At 33.2% G+C, this 24467-nt stretch overlaps 2 protein-coding genes across 3 annotated transcripts in view; one reads left to right on the top strand and one right to left on the bottom strand.

The window, feature by feature from the left end:
* The window catches only part of LOC115886992 (chondroitin sulfate N-acetylgalactosaminyltransferase 2), a 737150-nt gene that overhangs the window by 312804 nt on the left and 399879 nt on the right, over positions 1-24467 (bottom strand). The window lies entirely within an intron of this gene.
* LOC115886994 lies at positions 7699-21380 on the top strand. Of its 2 annotated transcripts, none has more exons than XM_030906323.1 (2): positions 7699-7863; positions 14462-14850. In XM_030906323.1, the coding sequence occupies exons 1-2, from the start codon at positions 7816-7818 to the stop codon at positions 14819-14821; spliced, it is 408 nt and encodes a 135-aa protein (XP_030762183.1). In that variant the 5' UTR covers positions 7699-7815; the 3' UTR covers positions 14822-14850. The 2 variants fall into 2 exon arrangements, with proteins under 2 accessions (XP_030762183.1, XP_030762184.1); XM_030906324.1 differs by lacking the exon at positions 14462-14850 and adding an exon at positions 20981-21380 and having other exon boundaries at positions 7717-7863.

Raw genomic sequence — 24467 nt, 5'->3', positions numbered from 1 at the left:
TTATACCGGGTATTTACTATGCGGTCGTCGGAAACTCCTTTTATTAAAATTAGGATGTTCATCTAAATCTACAGGTATATACAAATATACCGAGATTTTATTTATCTACAAATTGGGTACTTACCCACCGCCCATCACTGACCCTTTTCAGCTTCTCGATAAGTTATAAGATAATCGAGATACAAAGGTTATCGAAAAATGCAAAAATTTCTACTAATTAAAAAAAAAAGTAAAAGAAAGAAATAAGAAATAACTTTGAACTAAGAAGGCTAGGATAAATATGTGTGTAGCATATTCAGTTTCATAATAAGTAGAACAATGATGTGAAAACAGCATCTTTATATCTCTACTCATAAACCAGAAACCCCATAAAACACACAAAAATGGGACATCCTGTACATCTAGCAATCGCCAGTCGATATAAAAATAATTCACACACAATAGTCTAAAAAATGGAAGAAAAAAACAATATTGTCTTCATATTTGTGAAAAACTACATGTACGTAATAGTAGCGACAAAAATAAAAAAAATAAAAATAGTGTGCATGATACCTTTACAAAAATATCTGAAGAAATGGGCATTGACATCATTAACGTTTAATTAGTATGTCATATTTCATGGTTTCGATATAAATCACATAATAAAGTTTACTCTAATATTCGGATTTATTAAAAAAAAATATATTATTAAAATTCAATTTTTATTTTTGAGACGACAAAGAATTGCAGTTTTATAAAATAAAAATTATGCGCCTTTCGGATTTTTTAAAAATTTTAGAGGTTACTAGATATTTCGTAATAAACATGTAGCTGCTATATTAAAAATATTTTGTGGTGATATTTTTTGTTGTTTTGTGGAGGAAGTAACGCGAGGAAGGGACGAAGGAGCGAAGTGTGAGTATGGGGCTTAAAGTGCGTATTTTTAAAACAGGCACATGTCTTTTATAGTTATAATTATTATGTCAAGCAATTTCTATTTTTGAATTGATTGGGTTAGTTATTTTTTCATAATTTTATAAACGTAAATCTTTGTAAATAATCAAGAATCGTTCTAAAGAATTCATAAAGTCCATTATATTTCAAACATAATGTAGTTTTGAACAGTAATAATAGAACAAATAAACTATTAAAATATATCTGCAGCAAGCATAAAATGGAATATCTGTAACTGCATATTTAGCATTCTGCATTACAATATTATAATTTTCATAATAACATATATTTAGAGATCAATATGTACAGTTGGAACTAAATTGGGGATTTCCATCATACTATTATAATTATTACTGCATTTGCTAACTACTGTGATGAGTTTATATTTAAAGGTCAACAATCGATTCGGTTTTCCAATTTGATTAAGCGTTGAAAAGTTAATCACTATTACGTATCAAGTTCGATATATGCAATTTTAAAGTCAATGGGCAGCAGGCAATATTTATTCCCACGCGTCATGAAACAAATATATTTGCTTTAATCGCTGTACACGACCATCAAATATTATTACGTTATTTTTGATTTATAAATACCTTTTTAAGAGATAAAACTATTCTCATTATATGGATGTGAGTAGATAAATGAACGTATTAGATAACTTTCACATAGATATTATTTTTTCAACAAACAGAATTGGTCGACTATGTCGGCGGTATATGGATGGATAAGCTACAAGGAAACTCAAATTATAATTTTTATTCTAATTAAACAACACTAATCTAACAAACAGTTTATTTTTCACAAAATTTATACGCCTACAACAGAGCTTGATGTGATAAGAAACATTTTTTGTAACTCAGCTTTTTTCTCTTCTTGTTTCTGCCCTTTTATAAAAATCTCAAAAAGAATGCATTGTAGCGTTTTTTTACAAGAGACAAAAAATGTACTAAACACTAGAAAGGCCATTTTACGAAAAAAATCAGTCGCGGTGTAATTGAAAAATATCTTTACTTTCAAATTGTAAAATTTACGAAGGGGTGGGAGTAATTTTTACTCTTCCCGTACTTTTTCTTGTTCTTTTTTGTGAAAGTCAAATGCTAAAGTGCTTAGCAAAATGTAGGCAATCCAATTCAAATCGAAATAACAGTTCTTAAAATGTCTCAAAAAATATGTTTAATTTGTTTAGAGTTTCTCTAAGGTCAAACGAAGCACTTTTGTTAGGGGTAAATTGTATTCAATGGACTCATTTTGACTCCAAAAATACGCAGTAGTTCTATGTCATTAATCAAGTAAATGACGTGTAGGGTTTGACATCAGCCTTACCAAAGTTTATGACAGGAACGGTGGTTGTCTCGGCGTACTCAGTGATAAGGTGTTCTGGTGTTTCACCATTTTCCCCACAAAATCTGCACTCGCCGTTGTTTCTCAGCTTCAATCTGAGATGTCCCTTGAGGAGACAGTGCCCTGTTAGAAACACCGTGACAACCAGAAGATTGTTCTTACTTGAATCAAGGAAAATCTTTGATTTTTCTCGGTCGTAAGTTCTCAGGAACTTTTTCAAGTGTCTTAGACCCGTATTTATAGTCGCGTCTCCAGACGCCAAGACAGCCTGGGGCTCCTGAGAGAGCAAACCACAGAATAAGAATATACGAGCAAACGTCATTCCGGAGACTACGATTTTCATTTTGGAGATTGTCATTTTGGATAGTTTATGTGATCTGTGGATAGTTCCTTAATCTAACTTTTTAGTAAACAAAGTAAATCCCTTGTGAATCCGTTTTGTCTGATTAAACAGTTTCGAATATGTTAGAACAGTTTGAGGATATTTTGGACCATGTGGAAAGAAGAAAATCGTCTTCGAGTTCCAAAAAGATATATACGGGATGCAGGAAAGCCAATAGAAATGTTTAGCGAGGGGGGATTTATGCCGATATAGGTTTAACAAGGCTACAATTACAGAAACTATTTTACCTCTTATAAATTGAAGGCTTGCAAAAACCTACCAATCGTGGTTTACCCATTCTCTCCCTTATTCAATTACTAATTTGTTTACAGTTTCAAGCGCCTTCTAATGATCAGTATGTAAATGGTAAATGGAGTGGTGTTAGCCAACCTACAATAAACCAGATAATCAAGAATAATGCGATAATGTGGAAGTATTTCAAAATCGCAAGTTTTTTTAGCCTAAATGTTCAGGTCCCAAAAGAGAAATTATGGATATTATAGTTGGATATCCAGGGTCAAGTGTCAAGTCATGATAGTGTTATATTCGATCGAAGTAAGTTAAGAATGCTAATGGAAAGGCGTGATATTCCTGGTTTACTTCTTGGAGACAATGCATATAGATGTAGGCCATTTCTATTGACTCCTGTTCTTCAGCTAGGTAATCGACAAGAAACCAGGTATAACTTTGCCCATAGAAGAACGCGAAATGTGTAAGAACTCTATTTTTCTATGCTACGTTTTCTTTATCTGACGTAATAATAAACAGACATTTCAAAAGCCGGAGCGCAATGGAATTTCGAACGTAAACAAAAACAAGCCCAAAATTCATGTACCTGCACTTTTCAAAAAGGTTTCTAATAACACGCAATACAGTATCGCCGTCTAAAACAGTATTAGACAGCGTCAGAGAAAGAAGTGGTACTTATTAAATTAAAACTATTAAAGTTTTTGAGGTTTAATTAAGGTTTTGTGGTAGTTCTGAGTTCCATTGCAGTGCCGAATAAGAAGTAATTAAGGTGAGTTTATTTTATCTCACTGAGCAACTAGTTGGTTACTGTTTATTGTTTTTATTGTGATATATTATATTTCTGAATCTCAGATAAATTTTAAGATATTTGATTGAATATAAAGAAAAGGTGATTTGCAGATGAAGATATTGATGTATTTCATTATACTGATTTATTTATATTTGTCTATGTGACTTTAACAGAAGATAAGAGTTTATTTGTGTATCGATATTATCAAATTGATCTTGATTGAATTATGTTTAGCTTAATTACTTTCTGCAGTTAGACTTTGTGGCGCAGTTACCCTATGTAGTGTAGTTAGTCTTGAGAAGTAGTTTGGTTAGGTTAGGTTCCGTAGTCCCGTAGTTTGCCTTGAAGAGTAGTTATCCCCGTAGCGTAGTTTGGTATGACCTTGAGCATTATATTTAGCCTGTGTGGCGTAGTTTGCCTTGTGTCACTTTCTCTGTGTGAGAACAGTCTTTGTAACTAGCCTGTGTGGCATATTCTCTGTGTGAGAACAGTCTGTTTGACTAGCCTGTGTGGCATATTCTCTGTGTGAGAACAGTCTGTGTGACTAGCCTGTGTGGCATATTCTCTGTGTGAGAACAGTCTTTGTGACTAGCCTGTGTGGCATATTCTCTGTGTGAGAACAGTCTGTGTGACTAGCCTGTGTGGCATATTCTCTGTGTGAGAACAGTCTGTAGTAGTTATCCCCGTAGTAGTTATCCCCGTACCGTACCTATTAACTTGTGCATTATATTCTCTGTGTGAGAACAGTCTGTGTGACTACATGCCTTTGTGGCATATTATTATTGTTTTTAAACATGGGTCTTTTATGTTGGAATATTAAGAAACTATTCAAGTGCATGTTTAATTTTAAATTCACCTCATTTTAATAATAACTGGTAACATTGTTGCTCACACCATTTTTCTCTTTAATTGCAGGTAGGTCATCTCGGTAGCCAGGTCATACAAGACTTTTGTTGCTATACAACACTTGTTTATTTGCAGCGCCCAGATCAAAGTTCGCTAATACCATTAGTAACGTACCATCTATTAGTATTGTTTTTATTTTATATTATTAGTTGTATTTTATTATACAACATTTATGCCCTTTAAATTTGTTTTATGGTTTTTATTTCTAAGTTTGAGTTGACCGCTTGAAAAAAAAAACTTTTTGGCCCTTACAAATGTTGACAGTAAAACTAAAAAAATTGTCTTTTTATTTTCTTCATCATGAATATTTATATAAATCATATCACATAATATTATATATTGGATGTATACCGTATACCTATAATTTTCAAGATTTTATTGCTTGGTGTAAATTCTGTATTCTTATTGAGTTGACTACTCTATATAAAGTCGATACTCCATGTTTTCTAGTTTTATTTCGAATAATATTTCACAATACACATTCTATGATTATTGCGTTTTTACTGCTTCCTTATTTCTTGTCGTCTAGATGATATTCTTCTCTCTTCTTTTATTTCTAGTCTGCTACGTAAATCAGTGTCTGACAATAATGAATAAACAAACAATAATGAATAAAATGGTTCAATCACGTCTCAAATGTATCTATCCTTGAAAAGGCTAACTGCGAGAGTATTGAAGTCATGATTACAAAGTCCCGCTTAAGATGGGCTGGTCACGTATGCAGAATGCAAGAAAACCGCATGCCAAAATCTCTGCTTTACGGTGAGCTTGTAGACAGTAAGAGGAGGCCGGGTGGACAACTTAAAAGGTTCAACGATATTTTCCACGAAAACTTAAAAGGAATTAACAAGCAGAATGAGTGGGAAGAGGCAGCTCACAATAGAACGGAATGGAGAAGAATTGTAAAGTCAGTTAAGAGCGACAACCAAAGAGTAAAGAGGCAACAAAGCAATGAGATTTTTGAATGTCTGGAGTGCGGTAGATAGATAACATCACGTATCGGACTTTTCAGTCAAAGGAAAGCTCATGAAAGAAAACGCCTTTCGTTACCATCTTCTGATGCGTGTCAAATACTCGTCAGCGAGTAATGGCGGTATATGTATGTATGTCTGACAATTCGTGCCTTTACTTATAAATTTAATTTATTCTCTGACACTCGTCCAACCTATGTCTTAGTCTCCCAGACTTAATTAACAAAACTAACTTAAAAATTACCTACAACAATATAAAAAAATATTCATTCTAAATTTATGATATTTAAAGATTTTAAAAATTTATGAAACTATTCAAAACTAAATAAACCAAAAGTAGTATTCATTAAATATTAAACATATCCTTCTACATACTTCGGTTTATGTGTTTTTCTGTGTCATGGGGTAGAACTTGTGTCATTGTAAATGGTCCCTTATATTTAGTAGCACTTTTCATATAGAGCATGTCTCCTATCTTATATGTGATCCCTTTAAATCTATATGTTTATCATAATTTTTTTTATACTTCCTTTGTTCCATTTCTATATGTTCTTTGACCTCTTCTCTCAATTTTTCAGGTAATCGAATACTTTTCATTCTCTACTATCAATAACCTCACTTATCCATCTTCAATCCTCGGAGAATATATCCATATAATAATTCAGAAGGTGTTTTTTTCGCTAGTGGATTTATTCACAGATGTATTTATAGCTCTTTCTATATTCTTAATATATGTATCCCATTTGTTATCATCATCTGCACAAGCTGAAGCCAGTATCATTGGAATAATAATTCTGTTCAACCATTTATAGTTGTATCACACAAATTCACCCAAATGTTCTGCTATTAAAATGGACACCCTTTTGATAATCTGGCTTATTGTAGTTTGGCTAATGCCAAGCAAGTCTCCATTTAATATCTGAAAACTACAAGTCGCATAAGACCGTAAATAAATTACTAATTGAATAACGGGGAAATGGGTAAACCACGATTGGTATGTTTTTGCAAGTCTTCAATTTATAAGAGGTAAAATAGTTTCTGTAATTGTAGCCTTGTTAAACCTACATATATCGGCATAAATCCCCCCTCGCTAAACATTTCTATTGGATTTCCTGCATCCCGTATATATCTTTTTGGAACTCGAAGACGATTTTCTTCTTCCACATGGTCCAAAATATCCTCAAACTCTTCTAACATATTCAAAACTGTTTAATCAGACAAAACGGATTTACAAGGGTATGGTATGGTAATGATGAGCTGCCTCCCTCACTGTGGCAGCTCTATGGCTCTGCTTCCTATGAAGGTGCAATTTGCCAGCGCATTAGTTTTGATTGCAGGCCGTCTATTTACAAGGGATTTACTTTGTTTACTAAAAAGTTAGGTTAAGAAACTATCCACAGATCACATAAACTATCCAAAATGAAAATCGCAGTCTCCGAAATGACGTTTGCTAGTATATTCTGTGGTTTGCTCTCTCAAGAGCCCAAGACTGTCTTGGCGTCTCGAGACGCTACTATAAATACGGGCCTTAGGCCGTTGGGGGGTTGCCATTCCAGGGTACGAATGGAGTCCTCCAGATTCTTCAGTTCCGCTTTAAGCTTGTTTCCGTTTGGAAAACAGAACGGTTCTGGTCCAGTTAGTGAAGTGTTCGCTCCTTTTCTAGCTAGGTCGTTTACTTTTTCATTGCCTTCTATCCCTTGGTGAGCGGGCACCCAGTATAGGAGGACTTTATTATCTTTACCTAATTTATTCAGCCCACCAGGCATTTTTTGACCAACTTCGAATTGATGGTTACTGAGTTGATCGCTTTTAGTGCTTAATAAAAAATAACCATAATATTGATCTCCGTGCATTATAAAACTAACGCAATACATTCGGATTAATCTGACTACTCGACTATAAAAACCTGTTAGTGTTTTTTCCGCTCGAAAATAATAATTTATTCGCTTTTAAAAAACAAAATCCCGCAAATTTTATCGGCGCGGTCGTAATAACAAGTGTTCCAAACATAACTATTTTCGAAACACACCGGCAAATTAATTCTCCACACAAAACTCTAATAAATATTCAAATTTCCACTGCGCTAAAAACGATTTTACTGCCTTTTAAATCCGAATATTAAATTTGCCGGTGCCAGCCAATAAAAAAGTGCGATTTTCAAATTTCGTTTCATTATTGCTGCGTGGTGTGTGTATAATTTAGGAGTAAATTTAGAGAAAATTCTGTACATTTTTCGAACCAAAATGAAATCGACTGTGATTTGTGTTATTTCCATAATTTTCGTTTTAGTTGTGAGTATTTTTAAAATTTTCTTAATAAGGGGGGTTTCATGATAGTATCAAATCATAAATTAGTTTTCATCATAATTTACACATACGGGATGCGTCACAAAAGTGGCTCACCCCCATAACTTCTTTATTTTTTCAGTTAAAAAGACGAGATTTGGTATGGCAGGATATGACATAAATTAGGATTGATTGACGGTATTCAATTTTTTTCCGTCACTTCCTGTTTCACCGGAAATGACTACAACTTTTGGTTTTTAAATGGCACCCTCGGTATTTTTTTACTTTATTCGATAGAAAATGACACTCTAATAACATATAATGTGTCAACTTTTGACATTTTCGCTCAAAAACAAATTGTATTTTAAAATTTAATCTAGAGTGCCATGGCTGTGTTAAAAACACTAATTTTTAATCAAGGAGCCTTGGAAAAATAGATTTAATCGTCTAATGTTTTTAGTGTCTTGTCGTGGTCGGTTAAAAGAGGCTCAAATCTTATAATTAATCATATCTCAATTTTTTCAAGCATTATTACTCTTAATTTTTCAGCATATTTGGAAAATGCATTTTTTACGAATAATTTGATACCACACTTGGTATTTCGAGTCAAATTGTCGTTATGAACCGCATGTTATAATTTCAAATAAACCATATGCGAAAATGTCAAAAGTTGACATATGATATGTCATTCTATTCAGAGTATCATTTTCTATCGAATCAAATAAAAAATACAGAGGGTGTCATTTAATAATCAGAAGATGTAGTCATTTCCGGTGAAACCGGGAGTGACCAAAAACAATTAAATACGTCAATCAATTCTAATTTATCTCTTATACTAACATACCAAATCTCGTTGTTTTATTTGAAAAAATAAAAAAAGATATAGGGGTTAGCCACTTTTGAGAGGCCCTCGGTATACATATACTTAAAATATAGAGCGCTTTCATCGTTTCCACCATTTAACGTCCCTTATATAATATATCTATACCGGGTGATGACAAAATCATTGCAGATACCACCATTTCAATGTTTTTTAATGTACAGGTTTCAAACTTCGTACATAATAAGTTTTTATCCGTCTAAAATGAGTCTAAGTATAAACTTTCAAATAACACCCTGTATATATTTTAGTATATCTACATAGAACTTAAAATCTTCTTTTCAGCGATATGCCACAAGCCGATATGTTAAAATAACGCCAAAATCAATTTTAGTTTATCTCAAAACTTGAAATATAGGAAATGATACAACAATACTAGGACTTAAATTTGTCTCATTGTTAGACTTTTTGCAACAAAACGGTTTACTATTTGTTTATAACCTAAAGAAGTTTAATTTTAGCTACTCCTACGAACATTTAACTTTTTAGCTTTAAAACATTAGAGTTACTCTGTATGGTCAGTCATTTTTTACTGTCAAATGGACATATGATTTGGGTAAAATTAATATTAATTTTGATAATATAAACAAAAACTTACTTACGATTAGTGTCAAATCTGCCGTATTCCGTTTGATTCATATTTCATTGTGCGGGGTACACTTATTTTTATAAGCAACTTCATAATTCCGTCATATCCAATTTGAAATTAAACTGTTCTTCTACCGAGATCTACCAGCTTTAAAAATATTTGCACTAATTTAAGACTCACACTGCATAGCTGTATATTTAGAGAAAATTTCATTGCACAGAGAAAAAACTCTCAGTTGGGTCTTTTTTGCATCTGAGAGTGGATGAAGTATTTATACCTTTCTAAATCTATGATTTATACAAATTCATATTAAAGATTAAATAGTCAATACAGGGTGGCGCCTCTCATAAGCCGCTGAGGTTCCAAGGAGAACGACAGTTTGTAGTGAAATGAAATTTTGTGAGCATATGTAGGTTAATTCAGAGCATTTTTTAAAAATATACATAGAGAGTTCTATAGGGTGTCCCCAAAAAAAGTTACATATCAAAGTTGTGTTTTTTTTGTAATAGAACACCCTATATATTAATTGATTTTCGGATTCTGGGAGAAAAATGAAGGTGACTTTTATAAAAGAATTATATGATTAAAATGTAAGGTTTTTGACATATTTAAGATTTTCTAGAAATAAAAACAATTTTAAATTACAATAAAAGCTACCTAAATTGGAATTTACCCGGTATAGCCTAATATGTAGTTAAATTAACTATTGTACTTTAAATCAAATTAAAACTTGATTCAAAAAGTTATACAGGTTAACAAAAAATTAATGTTGAACAGTGGTCACCTTTAAAAGCATGTTACTCTTTTATTTTAAATGGAACACCCAGTATATTATTCCGATATTCAATAAATTATTCCGATATTCAAATAATTTATGTCTCTTCAAAATCAACAAACTTCTCAAACAAAGATTTTCCTAAATATTTTCATTTAGATGATTTTGTGATGTGAGTAGATCTTTATTATTTGATAAAAAAATCTAGGTGGCTGTGATATGCCTGACGTTACTTCAACATAGCTATCCAATTATTCGAACTTTAACAACTAGTTATCATTTTGTGTCAGTTAAAACAAAAAAAATTCTCAGAAATTTGCCGAAAATGCAAACTTATCCTACATCAGAAAGAAATGATATGCTTCTATTAGTTGGTGAATGCAGTGCGCATTCATCAATTAATAGAATACTTAAATGCTCCTGATTTTATCTAGTCTGTTTTTTTATGGGGATATGTTAAAGACAGTGTTTACAAAACTCGACCAACTATTGTCGACAATATGAGAGAAATTATTGTAGCTGCTTTCGAGGTTCTGTCAGCTGAGGTTCAAGCTGCTTTTCGACTCATACGCCTTTTAAAATGAAAATATTTTTTTGAAAAGACAACCATTTATGCACTTAACAACATTTTGAGCATTTGATTTCCTCTAGCTAATTTTTGTCACATAATTATAGGTTTATATTTAGTTTTATTTCTGTAATAATTAAAATATGTTTTAAACATGTATCTTTTTATTACCGTTGAGTACTTTACTCTACAATCTTTAATTTTTGTTAAATGGTTTATCACACAGTCACCCTAGATTTTTTTCAAATAATAAAGATCTACTGACGCAAAATCATAAAAATTAAAACATCTAGAAAAATTTTTGTCTGAGGGGTAGGCAACCTTAATAATATTGTGAAGATATATAAATCCCCCATTGAACACCGGAAAAATACACTGGGGAGGGGAGGGGCTATGCAAAATAAAGGAGTAACTTGTTTTTAAATGTGACTAATGTTCCATATTAATTTTGTCTGACCCTGTATAACTTTTCGGGTCAAATTTAAATTTGGTTTAACATACAATGGTTACTGTAATTAAATGTCCGACTATACAAGGCCAAGTAAAATTTAGATAGATGTTATCGAAATTTAAAATTTACTCTCATTTTCACAAAATGTAAAATATGTCAAAATCCTTAGATTTTAGGTATACGCTTCTTTAATAAAACTCACCTTTATTTTTTACTTTGATGTGTAACTTTTTTTGGGACACCCTGTATAATTCTATATATTTTTATAAAATGCTTGCAGTTAACCTACATATGCTACTTACGAAAACCTAAAGGGGATTCACATGCAGAATGAGTGGGAAGAAGCAGCTCACAATAGAACTCAATGGAGAAGAATTGTAAACACAGTTAAAAGCCACAACCAAAAATCAGAGGCAACAAAGTAATGAGATTTTTCGATATCCGGAGTGCGGTAAACAGATAACATCACATATAGATTTTCACTCAAAAGAAAACGCCTTGTGTGACCATCTTCTGATGCGTGTCAAATACTCGTCAGCGAGTAATGGCAGTATGTATATGTAATGCAGGAGGGCAGGAGGACTGTAAACAACAACATTATAAACTTATATGCTCAATGAATGTAATATGACAGTAGTCTTTTTCAAGTTTTTTTTTGTTACAACTTAAGTTTTTTATAAAGGATATATAAAGTATATATCCGGTCTTCAGTGAAAAAAATCGATTTTGAAGCGGTAGCTCAAAATACTCTACGAGTTATAAGCAAAAAACTCAAAAATTGTTTTTTATGGTTTTTATGTTCAGTCACGAAATTTTATTAGCAAACATTAAGATTCGGATTCAGCACCCAAAAAAACATAAAGAACAAAATAAATCAGAACTACCCCAAAACGTTCCTTAAAAAATACTATTTGAACAGACTATTAGTATTTAAGACAATAGCTTAGTAAAACAATCTTAGCCCTCAACTAGAGTCGTGAAATTTTGTACCGCTTATGGCGTGCTGGGGTCCGACCGAGGCACAGTGCTTCGTCCCATGGACAAAAATCAAAAAATAAGTTAAAATTTACTAATATCTGAATATATAATTTTATACTTATAGCAATGTTCAACCATCCTGTATATTATTTTTCATAAACAGCGTTTTTGTTAGCAAATATTTTCACTAAAAATAAATTTTGCGATCATTATCTCATCAGTGAAAAGAATAACATTCATAGTAGTTCTGTATATTATGGAGTTAAACGGGTACGTACTTAATTGAAAGCTACTATGAATATTGTTAAACAAGGTATGTACTTTAAATTTATTTCTAAACAAGTTCGTGATTGTTTAGTTTTTATTTATTTTTTAAGATGATTCTTAAATTGGTATAAAAATTAACTTTTAATTTTTGTATAGTTCACCTGCGTCTGCTTGCGACGAACTTTATTTTATAATACTTTTCAGATGGAGTAAACTTGATAAGCAATGCCGATCTGGCTAATACTTGGCTTGATCATAAGGACAAGAACTCAAAATTATTTGTATTTCAAAAAATATGTTCTTATTAGATATTGATGAACCTTCCAGTCAAATGAGACACCACTTGTGCCTGAAAAAGTCCACTATGTTGGAGCGAAACGTCGCATAAAAAAAGTGTCCATCTTTCCATTTATTATAAAATCTCATACCCAAGAAAAGGAAAGAATAATATATGGATATGGTCTATTAAAGAGGTAACTATTAACATCCGAACCCCTCATACCGACAAAATGAACAGTAACAACGCGAAAAAGTAACATATTAGAAAATGATGTACAGAAATATCTTATATGTGAGGATACTTCATCTACCTGTGATTTGGATACTATAAATTTGGAAGATTCTGTCAGCAGTGATTCTCCTGAATCAGAGTAGTTACGATCTATGCATTTTGTTGTCCTAAAGTAAATTTATAGTATCTTAAGTTTTTTTTTAATAAAATATAACATTAATGTTTCTTTTTCATTAAAGAAAAACATTTTTATCTTATCTTAGGCTTATATTGTAGGAATCATGTTCTAATGTTATTTCAATTCTTTTTTATCACAGGAATTTATTTAATACTTACACCGTTTTCATACTATAACTTATTATTTGCTTAGATGGAACAGAACTCAACAATATTATTATTTATAAGATTTTTTTTCATAAACGTGGGACTAAGAACATCATCATTTAGTACAATGAGAGTACTCATCATTTGTGTCAAATAAACCTAGTTTGAATAAATTGCTTACAATAAAAGAGAAGTTTTGGATTTTTGTCCTCTAGAGCCATATGTTCGAAGCACTGTGCGAGGGTCCGACGGACCAATTTCCAATTTTTTTTTCAGTTAGAAATATATGATGACGAGATTTTATAAAAAGCTTGTTATTTTAACATTGTTTACAATATATTCAAACTTGTGAACAACAATTTCATTAATTTTCATCAAATTAATAAGAACGGACACAAAAATAAAGTAAAGCGCATTTTTAGGAATTTTTGACAACAGAAATATAACTTGGCTAATAAATTCAAATAAATTAAAAACATATATATCTTATGTTTTATGATTATTATTAAAAGTACAAACAACCGAAATGTGAAGCTAAAGTAATAAACATAAATTATTTTCAACAAAACTGCAAACCTTGAATGTATACATATAACTTTTTCAAATACAGTTCATGCTAATATAGGATTCGCATTTGCCGAACATGGATCGTGCACATTTGATTCATGAATTTTTTATTTTTTGTCATTTCTTCTTTGACATATGATTGACATATACCACAACTCTTTCTTTTCTGGTACTGATTATTCAGTTTTCTCTCTTCTATAAGTAAAAGATTCAGAAGCGGAGTTATGGTTACTCTTCCGAGCAAAATCAATGTATCGATGATCTTCATCTCACTTAAGCCTCCTTATGTTCATCAAACCGCTCAATTAATGATTCCTCAAAATTAGCGTCCCAGTGAGGCACACTTTTTAGACTACCCACCATCCTAATAATGAAACATTTTGGCGTGGTGGTGCTACAGACCCCAATGAAACTTTAGCCCCCGCTGGTGGGAACAATACTTGATAAAATCAAGTGCGCCTTTAACATTTGCAAATTTGTACCCTAAATTAAAGGTAAATGGCGCGGCGAGGCCTAATTCTTAAACGAAAACATTTTACAAACATTTAAATAGATCTTGCCAGTTAAGGGTTAGTTTTAATTTGATACGGACCAGATATTAAATTTAGCTGTTCATACAATCGCCATATATTTCTAATAACGACAATGCGAGGCTGAACTCACAGTCCTAATCACATAATTTTCTATCTTGCAGATTATTCAAGAATCGACTGCACAAGATATACGATTGATCGCTATCAATTATCTCTTCTCGTCACTTCCTAAATGTCCCGCCACCATACCTCAACAATTCGCTTTCGCTGTAGAGACAGTCGTGTCTATAATTGATAAAACGCTAGGACACTTCAAAGACACTGTCTTAAATATTACAGCATGCCACAGCTTGTCCTGTCTGAGAAAAACAGCATCTGAATTAGTTCATGGATTTGATCTAATAAGCAGAATAATTCTGGAATATTTTCAACAATTCAGCCAACAAGTCCTTTGGTTCGGATACTGTTTAGGAGTTATTGGTGTTAAAATTGCTTTCCCATGTACCAGATTCATTCTCTAAAAGTTTAAAAGAATACAACGTTTTTAAGAACCGAACATATTATTATAATTAAATGTATTTTAAACTAATTTTCACTGTTTTCTTTTTTTTTCTCGATGATGTCCCCAAATCCTTTGAATCAGATTTTATTGGAATTTTTAATATCCGAAAAATATTTTGTTATACAAATGAATTTCGGATTTGAGCCTTATTACGACAACTATTATAATAAAACAGTGATTTTTTAATAGTTTGTAGTTCAATGTCCGTAAAAGGGTAGTTAAAAAGTTTTTAAACCGGTCTGTCGATTTGACTGAATAATATGACAAAAATATTCACTAAAATAAATAAATTAGTAACTTCTCGGTTTACAACTGAATTATCCAGGACCACTACACTCACCCAAACAAAAAATGGGCACCTTAAAATTTTGATGTATTTTAAAGTTTAATATACTTTGTTTTAGTGGGCCGATTTTCATGATTTATTTGAGCAATATGTAGTTAAATTATTTGACTTTTTACTATCTCTTTCTAAATTAAAAAAATTAATTTTTCCATTATATGCGGGAAACAAAGTGTTGACATTTTGGTGAAAGTTTGAAACACTCTGTGGTTAATGTTAAGACAGCAAAAAATTTAGAAATTATTTTGTGATCTAGGTACATCTTTTCTGGATAGTTGTTTTTTGAATCATCTCAATATCTCTATTTTTTGTTGGAGATATTCGCTTTTGAAGAAAACATTAACATTTTTTCGTAATTTTTACATTAAAACTATGCCTTTACTTTTGGTCCTACTCAACAGACCTAGTAAGTTGTGGTCCAAAAGCTGGCCTTTTTGACATAATATTTGCTTTGTTTAATCTTGTGTTCACTTACATGTACTGTGCGTTCACTTACATGTACGTCCTTTAGGTGCAATTTCTAATTCTTTTTTCGGGTTTTCCATTCTTCAGTAGCTGGTGGGCAATCTGGTTAGGTTTGATGTTACTGATTTGTTTCCTTTCAATTGGGTCGCCATCAAGTTTTTTTAGGAAATTCCATGCAATCTTACTACTGTGGGTTATATCAATTTGCTCTAGTTTGTCTATTCATCTCTGCTGTCTGGAATTACTCAGTTCTTGAATCAGTATTGAGCCACATTCAAAGGTGTCTTCACTGAAAGGGTCTCTCTCAAAGAGTTCTTCGTATCTAGTTAGCAGTTCTCTAGAATCGTTGGGAAGACCAGGAATATACTTAACTGTTGTCTGCATCCCCTTGGTATGGTATTTCTTGACACTAACCTCACCAGTTCAATAAACATTTCGTAGTTTTTTGGTGTGGGCTTCAGGTCACTAATAGCTGAGTCTAATTCATTTGAACAATTCTGCCAATTGGCTTTTTTGAAATTAAACCGACGCCTAAATGGAATAGTTGGTGATCTGACGGCTGCATATACGTCAATTCCTATTGGTCTATGCTGACTTTTAGGTATGGGATTGCAGACTCTTTTGACATTTTGTCCTTCCAATGTGAGAGTAGTGAAGCATAAATCGGGGTTATATCCACGTTTCCAGATATTGCTATGGAGAGAATGTGGGAGTTTGGTGTCATGAATAAGGGAAAGGTCGCATGATTCTGCCCACTCTTCGACAAGATTTCCGTTCGCGTCGTATTCTGTATATCCCCAAGAAGGGCTATGACTATTAAAGTCACCCAAGACGAATCTAATCTTCTGAGAATCGAAATTCGTTGGTGGTGTAAAGATAAAGGTTTCTGCAGGAGGCTTGTAGACGGAGGTGACAGTGCAATTTCCAATTTCCACTGTTAATATTTCGATGTTATTTGTATTTGATGACCCAACTGATGTAATTCCTTTGTCAGGTTTGACAAAGATTGCACTCCCGTATTTATTATGGGGCAATTCAATTGCCAGCCGCATTCCAGGGATATTAGGTTGTTTTTGCTTATGGTCCCTGTGTGTCTCCTGAATGCACAGAACATCGCACTTGTTAATCCTGCAGAAATCGGATAATAATTTCTGTTTGCTATTTGTAATGCCCTCCATGTTTATGGTCGCTATCGTCAAAGTCCATTTGATTACTCCTCATGTCGTTAAGATACGCTTCGTACACTTCGCTTTGTACACTTTGGTCCGGTGGTAGAAGGATTGGCCGTCTAAAATCAGACGTTTCCAGGGGACGCCAGCAATAGTATTTTTTGTTTTCAAAATTTGAGACACTATTACGGTCGTGGAGGCTCCTTCCGTGTCCCAATATACTGAAATATTTAAACAGATGTTCGATGATCGCCATCCACGTTATGGGGAGTTCCAGGGACCGAGCAGACTCCGGTCACGAAAAAACTTCTTAAAAGCTGTTCCAGAAGATCCACCATCTGATTACCCTCTTAAGGAAAAAGATCCCACCGGCCGACATCTTGATTGAGCCACCTGGAAGTCCTTGAACCGAATTAGAACAGGAATAGCGCCGGTTAAGACCAACAAAGCCAAATGGGGGCTTATCGACGTCGAGGACACGGACTGTAAATGTGGCGAAACCCAAAATATGGAGCATCTGTTGTCCTGCAGAAGTTGCCCTCATACCTGTAGCCTAGAAGATTTATGGAACGCCGAAGAAAATGCTATAGACATTGCTCGGTATTGGGCTAAATAATTTTAAATTACACTTATATATTTTAGATATTATAGATATTTATTGTCCGGGCACGAAAAAGTAAGGTGCATTAATTATTATAATACCGTGACTTACTTAACTGAGTTATTAATGATTATAATTAATAGTAATTTAATGTTAGTATTAATGAGTTCATTGGTATTCAGATATTTTTTTATTTATTCGCTGGTAATTAGGAAAATAAATGTTTTATTTTTTTTTAAATATTTTTTAATGACGCTTACTGCCAGTTAGCCTTAAGAAGGTTGTAATTTATTTTTATATTGGGTAAAAACGATTTTTAAACGGTGTAGTTTATAGATGTGCGTAGTTCGTAAACGAACTAGTTCTAGTGAATTATTCCGACCCCGGTACGAAAGGAGCTAGTTCCCGGTTTCTTAAAAGGCTAATGATGAGAAAATGATTCACAGTACACCGGACCGTGTCTGAGCCGGACACGTTCCGTGAAGTAGACACCGAGCCACGTCCGATCCTTCTGTATATGCAACACCGAGTTGATAACGGGGTTCATATTAGTTCCTATAGTATATAGAATGAATACGAACAATGCCAAAGTTTTCGCAAATGGAATTGGTACCAATTGCAGTTGATGAATAAAGATCAACACCTGCAGGGGAAACACCTGCTCAAAGGGAAAGATGAAGGACCTATCTTCTTCATTACATCCTTTCATTGTCCAGTTTGATGCATACCCTATCGTCAAATACTGCTGTAAGATTCACTAATACCTACTACTGACGTGATAAAAAGTGTACTTTGTTTATATCATGACTGCAGATTGCAGTCGGGGCACCAGGAAAAGTGCATTCATGCTTTCCGCAACGTGGCGGGAACGGAGCGGATCCTAAAAAAAATGTACGCCGACATTTCTGTGACGGGGCACGGACGAGTTCCGGCGAAGCTCGGGTCGTGCTCGGCCTGGCATGAATGTATATGTGTAAAGAACCCTTGACAATGTTTGGCCGTGTCTTCACCGACGCACGGCTCGGACTCGTCACGGTATAGCGTGAAGCATCCTTAATTCATCAGGACCTATTCCGACCGAGACCACCTATAGTGACCGAGATATAATAATATGCGACGGCGCGGCGACGGATCGGCCAGCGCGATCGTATACCGATGCTAAGCGAGAGTGGAGAGCGCCAACAGTATATTTATTGTGTCCCGGGCCAAAAAGACCGAGAGGAAATAGAGGAACTAGATAAAAAACTAGTTCACGGACGGATCGGCCAAAGCGACAGTAGAGCAATGCTAGGCGGTAGTGGGGTGTGACAGCCGTATATTGCCAGTCCCGGACCGAAAGAAACTAGAGGAACTAGAGGATCTAATAATTAGTAATTTGTATTAACTGGTCTATTAATTATTAATAGACTAGTTTACGGAAATCTATTCAATGCGCAGTTCCGAGACGACGCGCGACGGTTCCAGCCGGCGCGCGTCGTAATTACCACAGAAAATTTTCGTGGATATTGTTTTTAATTTTTAGTATGTTATGGGAATATTTGATGGGAATTTTTCACTTTAGGTCTCTCAAATTAAGAAATGTCTTATACAACAAAGTATATATTCCGGCTTTTTAGCCAAAAACAAGAGACTTGAAATGCAATTTTTCATAAAATAAGAGAAAACATCATATCTATCATTTAGCTCCACCTACATGTGTCAGTATTAAGTATTTTATTATTTGCTCCAATTTATTTGTGATATAGTTTTTTAACCTCCGATTAGAGTTTCTCTTTTATTTTTTTGTTTTTATCTGCAATGAAACTTACCTATATGTTTTTAATATACGCAATTATTACATTATATTTCAATTATTATAAAAATTATACAGATTTGCAAAAAAAAATATTTTTTTGGAAATAGATTTGTCTGTCTGGAAACGTTCTATCTTTTTTAGTCTTCCTAAAATTACTGTTAATTATTGACAAGTTTTATGTCATCATAATGAAGAAACATTCTTTTTTTTATTACTACATAATATGTAAGGATGAATATTTTCGAAAAAAAAAGCTGATTTGCCTCCGGTTTTTTAAAAAATTTGAAATTTTCTATGAAAATTTTCATAAAAATCAATATTGGGTCAGACATCTGAATTTTTACTACAAGATGGCTCAGTTTCACACAGGATTCTACTGTTTTATTTCCATTATCCTTAACGGTAATCTGACCTTAAATAGATCTTGACCATGTTCCATAGTGTGTTCTTGGCCGCATTTACACTGGGTGTCCCCGTTATGATTTATCCCCATTTCATTAGATTGTAGGTTGGCTTTTACTGGAGCGACGTCGGTCCTAATTCTATTAAGTATTCTCTAGGTTTTCCAATCTAAGTGGATTCCCATTGGTGGATCTTGATATAGGGGAACTCGTCTGGTGGTTCTATATTTACAGTGTTTCGGAAGCCTCGACGGGATTTCAGTCGTCTCGGAGGTTTGATTTGGTTTGAACTATTGCAGGAACCTTTCTATATAGGTACTCAATTTTAAAACGACGCGACGTGTTGGGGAGAAGTCGTGGCCTGCTGCTATGTAATCTGTTTAGCTGAGTTGCTTTCATGCAGCCAGTAGTTATTTTGCACGTCTCATTCAGAGCCACATTGACTTGTTTAGCATGGGCAAATTTGCATCAAACGGAACAAACATATTCACCAGCTGAGAAACTTACAGCTTGTGTTGTTGTCCTGTTGTCGTAAGAATTGTCGGGTTAGCGCCCCACCTACTTTCAAAGAGCTTATTTCGTGTAGTGGATCTGTGTTTGGTTTTCTGGCAATGGTGCTTAAAAGTGAGCGATTTCTCTAGTATAACCCCTAAGTATTTCGGATGGTTCTCGTATTGTAAAATGTTACACTCCCACATAATGTTTAGCTTGCGTCTAGCTTTTCTGGTACATAGGTGAAAACCGCAAACTTAAGTTTTAGAAGGATTGAGTCTCAGTGAGCTGATTTTGTAATATTCAGGCATATTTTTTCAAGGGTTGCTTTCTAGGCTCTGCTCGATTTTCTCGAAGTTGTTGGCTTCAACAGCTATTGCAAGATCGTCGGCGTAAAGGAATTGACGCTTATATTGATACAAATTGATTAGTTAGTTATGCAATCACTAAGAATCTTACGTAACTTTAGTTAGAAGCCTAACAATTCGATTTTCGTTAATCCAATCTGTTTTTGAGCTCGGGAGCGGTCCACCGGCCCATCCTCCCACCGGTCCACCGGGAATTTTCCCATTTTCCCATATGGCCCATCCACCCCTGAGCACAGCTCACAGTCTATGTAAAAATTACAGTTGAAGCTGGGTTAAAATAAAATGACCATTATACGTCACTAATAATATTATACGTCACTTTCCGTTACTATTTATTAAGACACACTAGGGAGTAATTATTTTTAAATTTAATTCGATAACAAACACTTATTTCTCGACTGCAAAAAATACTTCTACATATATTTATTGAAGGGAATGTAAGTATAAAATCAGAGTCCTAATCAAATAATTTTATATCTTGCAGGTTATTCAAGAATCAACTGCAGATTTACAGCTACTCAGATCCTATTCGCTTCCAATACCTAAATGTTCCGATACTATACTTCAACAAATAGTGAGAGCTGAAGAGATGCTGAAATCAGCGATTGCTACATCGCTAGGCAAACTCAAAGACACTATCTTAAGTATTACAGTATGCGACAGTTTGTCCTGTCTAAAAGAAACAGCATTTGGTTTTGTTCGAGGATTTTCTCTACATATTATTAAGAAAGATTTACGAAACTTGGTTAAACATGTCCTTTGGTTCGGAATGTGTTTAGGTTTGATTAGTGTTAGAATTGTTTTTCCATTTACCAAGTTCTTTTTGTAAAAGTTTAACTGAAGACAACTTTTTTAATAACTGAACATAATATGATTTTAATAAACGTATTAAATGGTTCTCCGCTGTTTCCTTTTCTCTGGATGATGTCCCCAAATCCTTTGAATCTAAATTTTTTGAACGAATAAATATTTTGCTGTACAAATGATTTTGGGTGTAAACCCTATTTAGCGTTGGTTTGGCTTTTACTCATAACTACTAATATGTATCAATATTTAAATAATATATAGACACATATTAGTTTCCAAGTCGATGTACAACATAGCATTAAAGCCCGTAGAATTAGCTGATATGACAGAAATTTTTGTAGAGTTATGAATTTTCACTAAAATAAAAAAAATATATTTGTTCTTTGACAACTTAAATATTTAGCTTACTGTTATATGTACAGGGTGGGCCAAATTGGACGCTTTTAAAGGGAAACACCCTTTTCTATAGGAGATAGACAAAAACTAATATCGGTGTCTGGAGCTCAATTTTTGTCAAAAACATGATGGTGAAAACCGCACATCGATATCTGTTTTTTGCTATGGAAAATTTTGTATTTCTATGAAAACATTTCCAAATCACCTTTTTACGTAGAATTTAATGGTTTAAGTATAATTTTTTTAAAATTAATAATTTAAGAGTTATCAACAGAAAAATTGATTTTTTATTTGGGACACCCTCTATATTTTTAATTAACTGAAAAGAATTTAAAATTACCTTTCCAAAAATATAGCACACTTGATATTTTGACACCCTTCGAAATACAGAATTTTTAAAAGTTCGCCACTTTTAACTAGTAGGCTTTGGACCCCTTATTGATGATATGCCCTTAATGGAACTGGAAAACATATTTTTCCAGCAAGACGACGCACCGCCTCTGAACGCTGAAGTTATCAGCAAATTTTTGCAGCCAATTTCAAGAATAATTGAATAGGTAACCAAGATCCCAGACGTTGGACGTCGACGCCGCCTGACTTAGTGCCCATGGATCTAATCCTATGGATATATTTGCCGAAGAATAAATAATCTAGACAAGAATTAGGAATACTTAGGCAGTTATGAGATCTTTCACCCCCACTGAGTTAATGAATTCCGCGAGAACTGTTCAAAAACTGCCCCGTCTGTCCATAACAGAAGAGGGACGATATGTCGAAAACCTGTAGCAAAATCTCATGTCTTGGTTTGCTGTTTATTTTTATTGTTATTAGATATAGTTTAAATGTGTTGATGTTGGTTAAATATATTTTAAATTGTTATAAAATTCTGCATCTCTCATAGCAAATATCATTTTCGTTTTAATTGGTGCTCACAGGTAGAATTTTTTTGCATTACAGCCGGTGCCGTTCAAAGCCTACTTTTTTAAAGCCGGCGAATTTTTATATACTCTATATCTCAAAGAGGAACCGAGCAAAATATCAAGTGTGTTATATTTTTAGAAAGGTAATTTTAAATTCTTTTCAATAAATTAAAAATATACAGGGTGTCCCATATAAAAAATCAAATTTTCTGTTGATAATTCTTAAATTATTAATTTAAAAAAAAATATACTTAAACCATCAAATTCTACGTAAAAAAGTGCTTTGGAAATGTTTTCATAAAAATACAAAATTTTCCATAACAAAAAAGTTACAGCGATTTGTTCAAAATGCACATTTTTGAAAAACACCCCGTAACTCCGAAACGGTAGCAAATCTTGATGTGCGGTTTTCACCATCATGTTTTTGATGAAAATTGAGCTCCAGACACCGATATTAGTTTTTGTCTATCTCCTATAGAGAAGGTTGTTTCCATTTAAAAGCGTCGAATTTGACCCACCCTGTACAGGGTGAGTTTTCTTCGATGTTTTTAATGGGTATCTCGGAAACTACTGGAGATATAGAGTCACTTAAATGGGCTTGTGGGGTCATAAATATGAGCCTTTCAAATTTTTGAAAAAGTTCATAGCTTATTAGATATTTTGAAAAAAAAAACAAATTTCGGCTATTTTAAAAATTTTCCCTGATTCCATTATAGTCTATTTAGACAACAAGTTTTCAGATAAAAGTTGTAGATAATTGCATCCTTAATGAGATTGTGTTCTCGGTTTTTCTAAAGTGTCATTTTTGATGTATGACACAAGCTTATATTTTTTTAAATGGGAACCGTAGTTGGCCATGACTTCATAAAAAGCACCATTTTTTAAGCTTTTTAGGTATTAAAGCTATAATATGCTTTTTTCGAAAAATGACTGAGTTATAGCCAACTCTTATCTTTTTTCACTAATTTCACTTAGTCGGTATGGTATTCTTATTATGTTATTTATTTAATTATTATAATTTATAACTTCTAAAAAGACAGAATATTTTATTAAAACAATTTACATTACACAAACTAACACTTTAAAAAATAATATCACAACATACACTTACTCAACTGGCGTGGTGAATTTTTGTAACGCTTATGACGTCCTAGGGTCCATTTTTTTTCAGTTTAAAATACATATTGAAGAGATTTTATAAAAATCTTGTTATTTTAACACTGTTTACTTGTGAACAAACAATTTCATTAGTTTTCAACAAATTAATAAGAACGAACAAAAAAAATAAAGTAAAACGCATTATTTTAGGAATCTTTGACATCAGAAATATAACTTGGCTAACAAACCCATAGAAATTAAAAGCATATATATTTTATGATTTTACCATATTATTAAAAGTACAAACAACTGAAATGTGAAGCTAAAGTAATAAACATAAATTATTTTCAACAAAACTACAAACCTTAAATGTACATAACTTTTTCAAATACACTTCATGCTAATATAGGATCTGCATTTGCCGCACATGGATAGTGCACATTTGATTCGTGAGATTTTTGTTTTTTTGTTATTTCTTCATTGACATATAGTTGCCATACACCACATCTCTTTCTTTTCTGGTATTAATTATTCAATTTTGTCTCTTCTATAATTAAGAGATTCAGAATCGGAGTTATGTTTACTCTTCGGGGAAAAATCAATGTCTCGATGGTCTTCATCTCACTTAAGCCTCTTTAAGTTCATCAAATCACTCAATTAATGCTTCCTCAAAATTAGCGTCCCAGTGAGGCACACTTTTAAGACTACCCACCATCCTAATAATGTAACATTCTTGGCGTGGTGGTGCCA

This window comes from Sitophilus oryzae, unplaced genomic scaffold, assembly GCF_002938485.1.
Source record: "Sitophilus oryzae breed Bouriz unplaced genomic scaffold, Soryzae_2.0 scaffold_550_pilon_pilon, whole genome shotgun sequence".
Lineage (NCBI taxonomy): Eukaryota > Metazoa > Arthropoda > Insecta > Coleoptera > Curculionidae > Sitophilus > Sitophilus oryzae.
This window is presented reverse-complemented; position numbering and strand designations above follow the sequence as displayed.

Bases quoted from the DNA above. Each gene is read 5' to 3' on its own strand.
- LOC115886994 (XM_030906323.1), top strand. From the start codon at position 7,816: ATGAAATCGACTGTGATTTGTGTTATTTCCATAATTTTCGTTTTAGTT. The intron at 7,864-14,461 runs GTGAGTATTTTT...TCTATCTTGCAG, and splicing joins CCATAATTTTCGTTTTAGTT to ATTATTCAAGAATCGACTGC.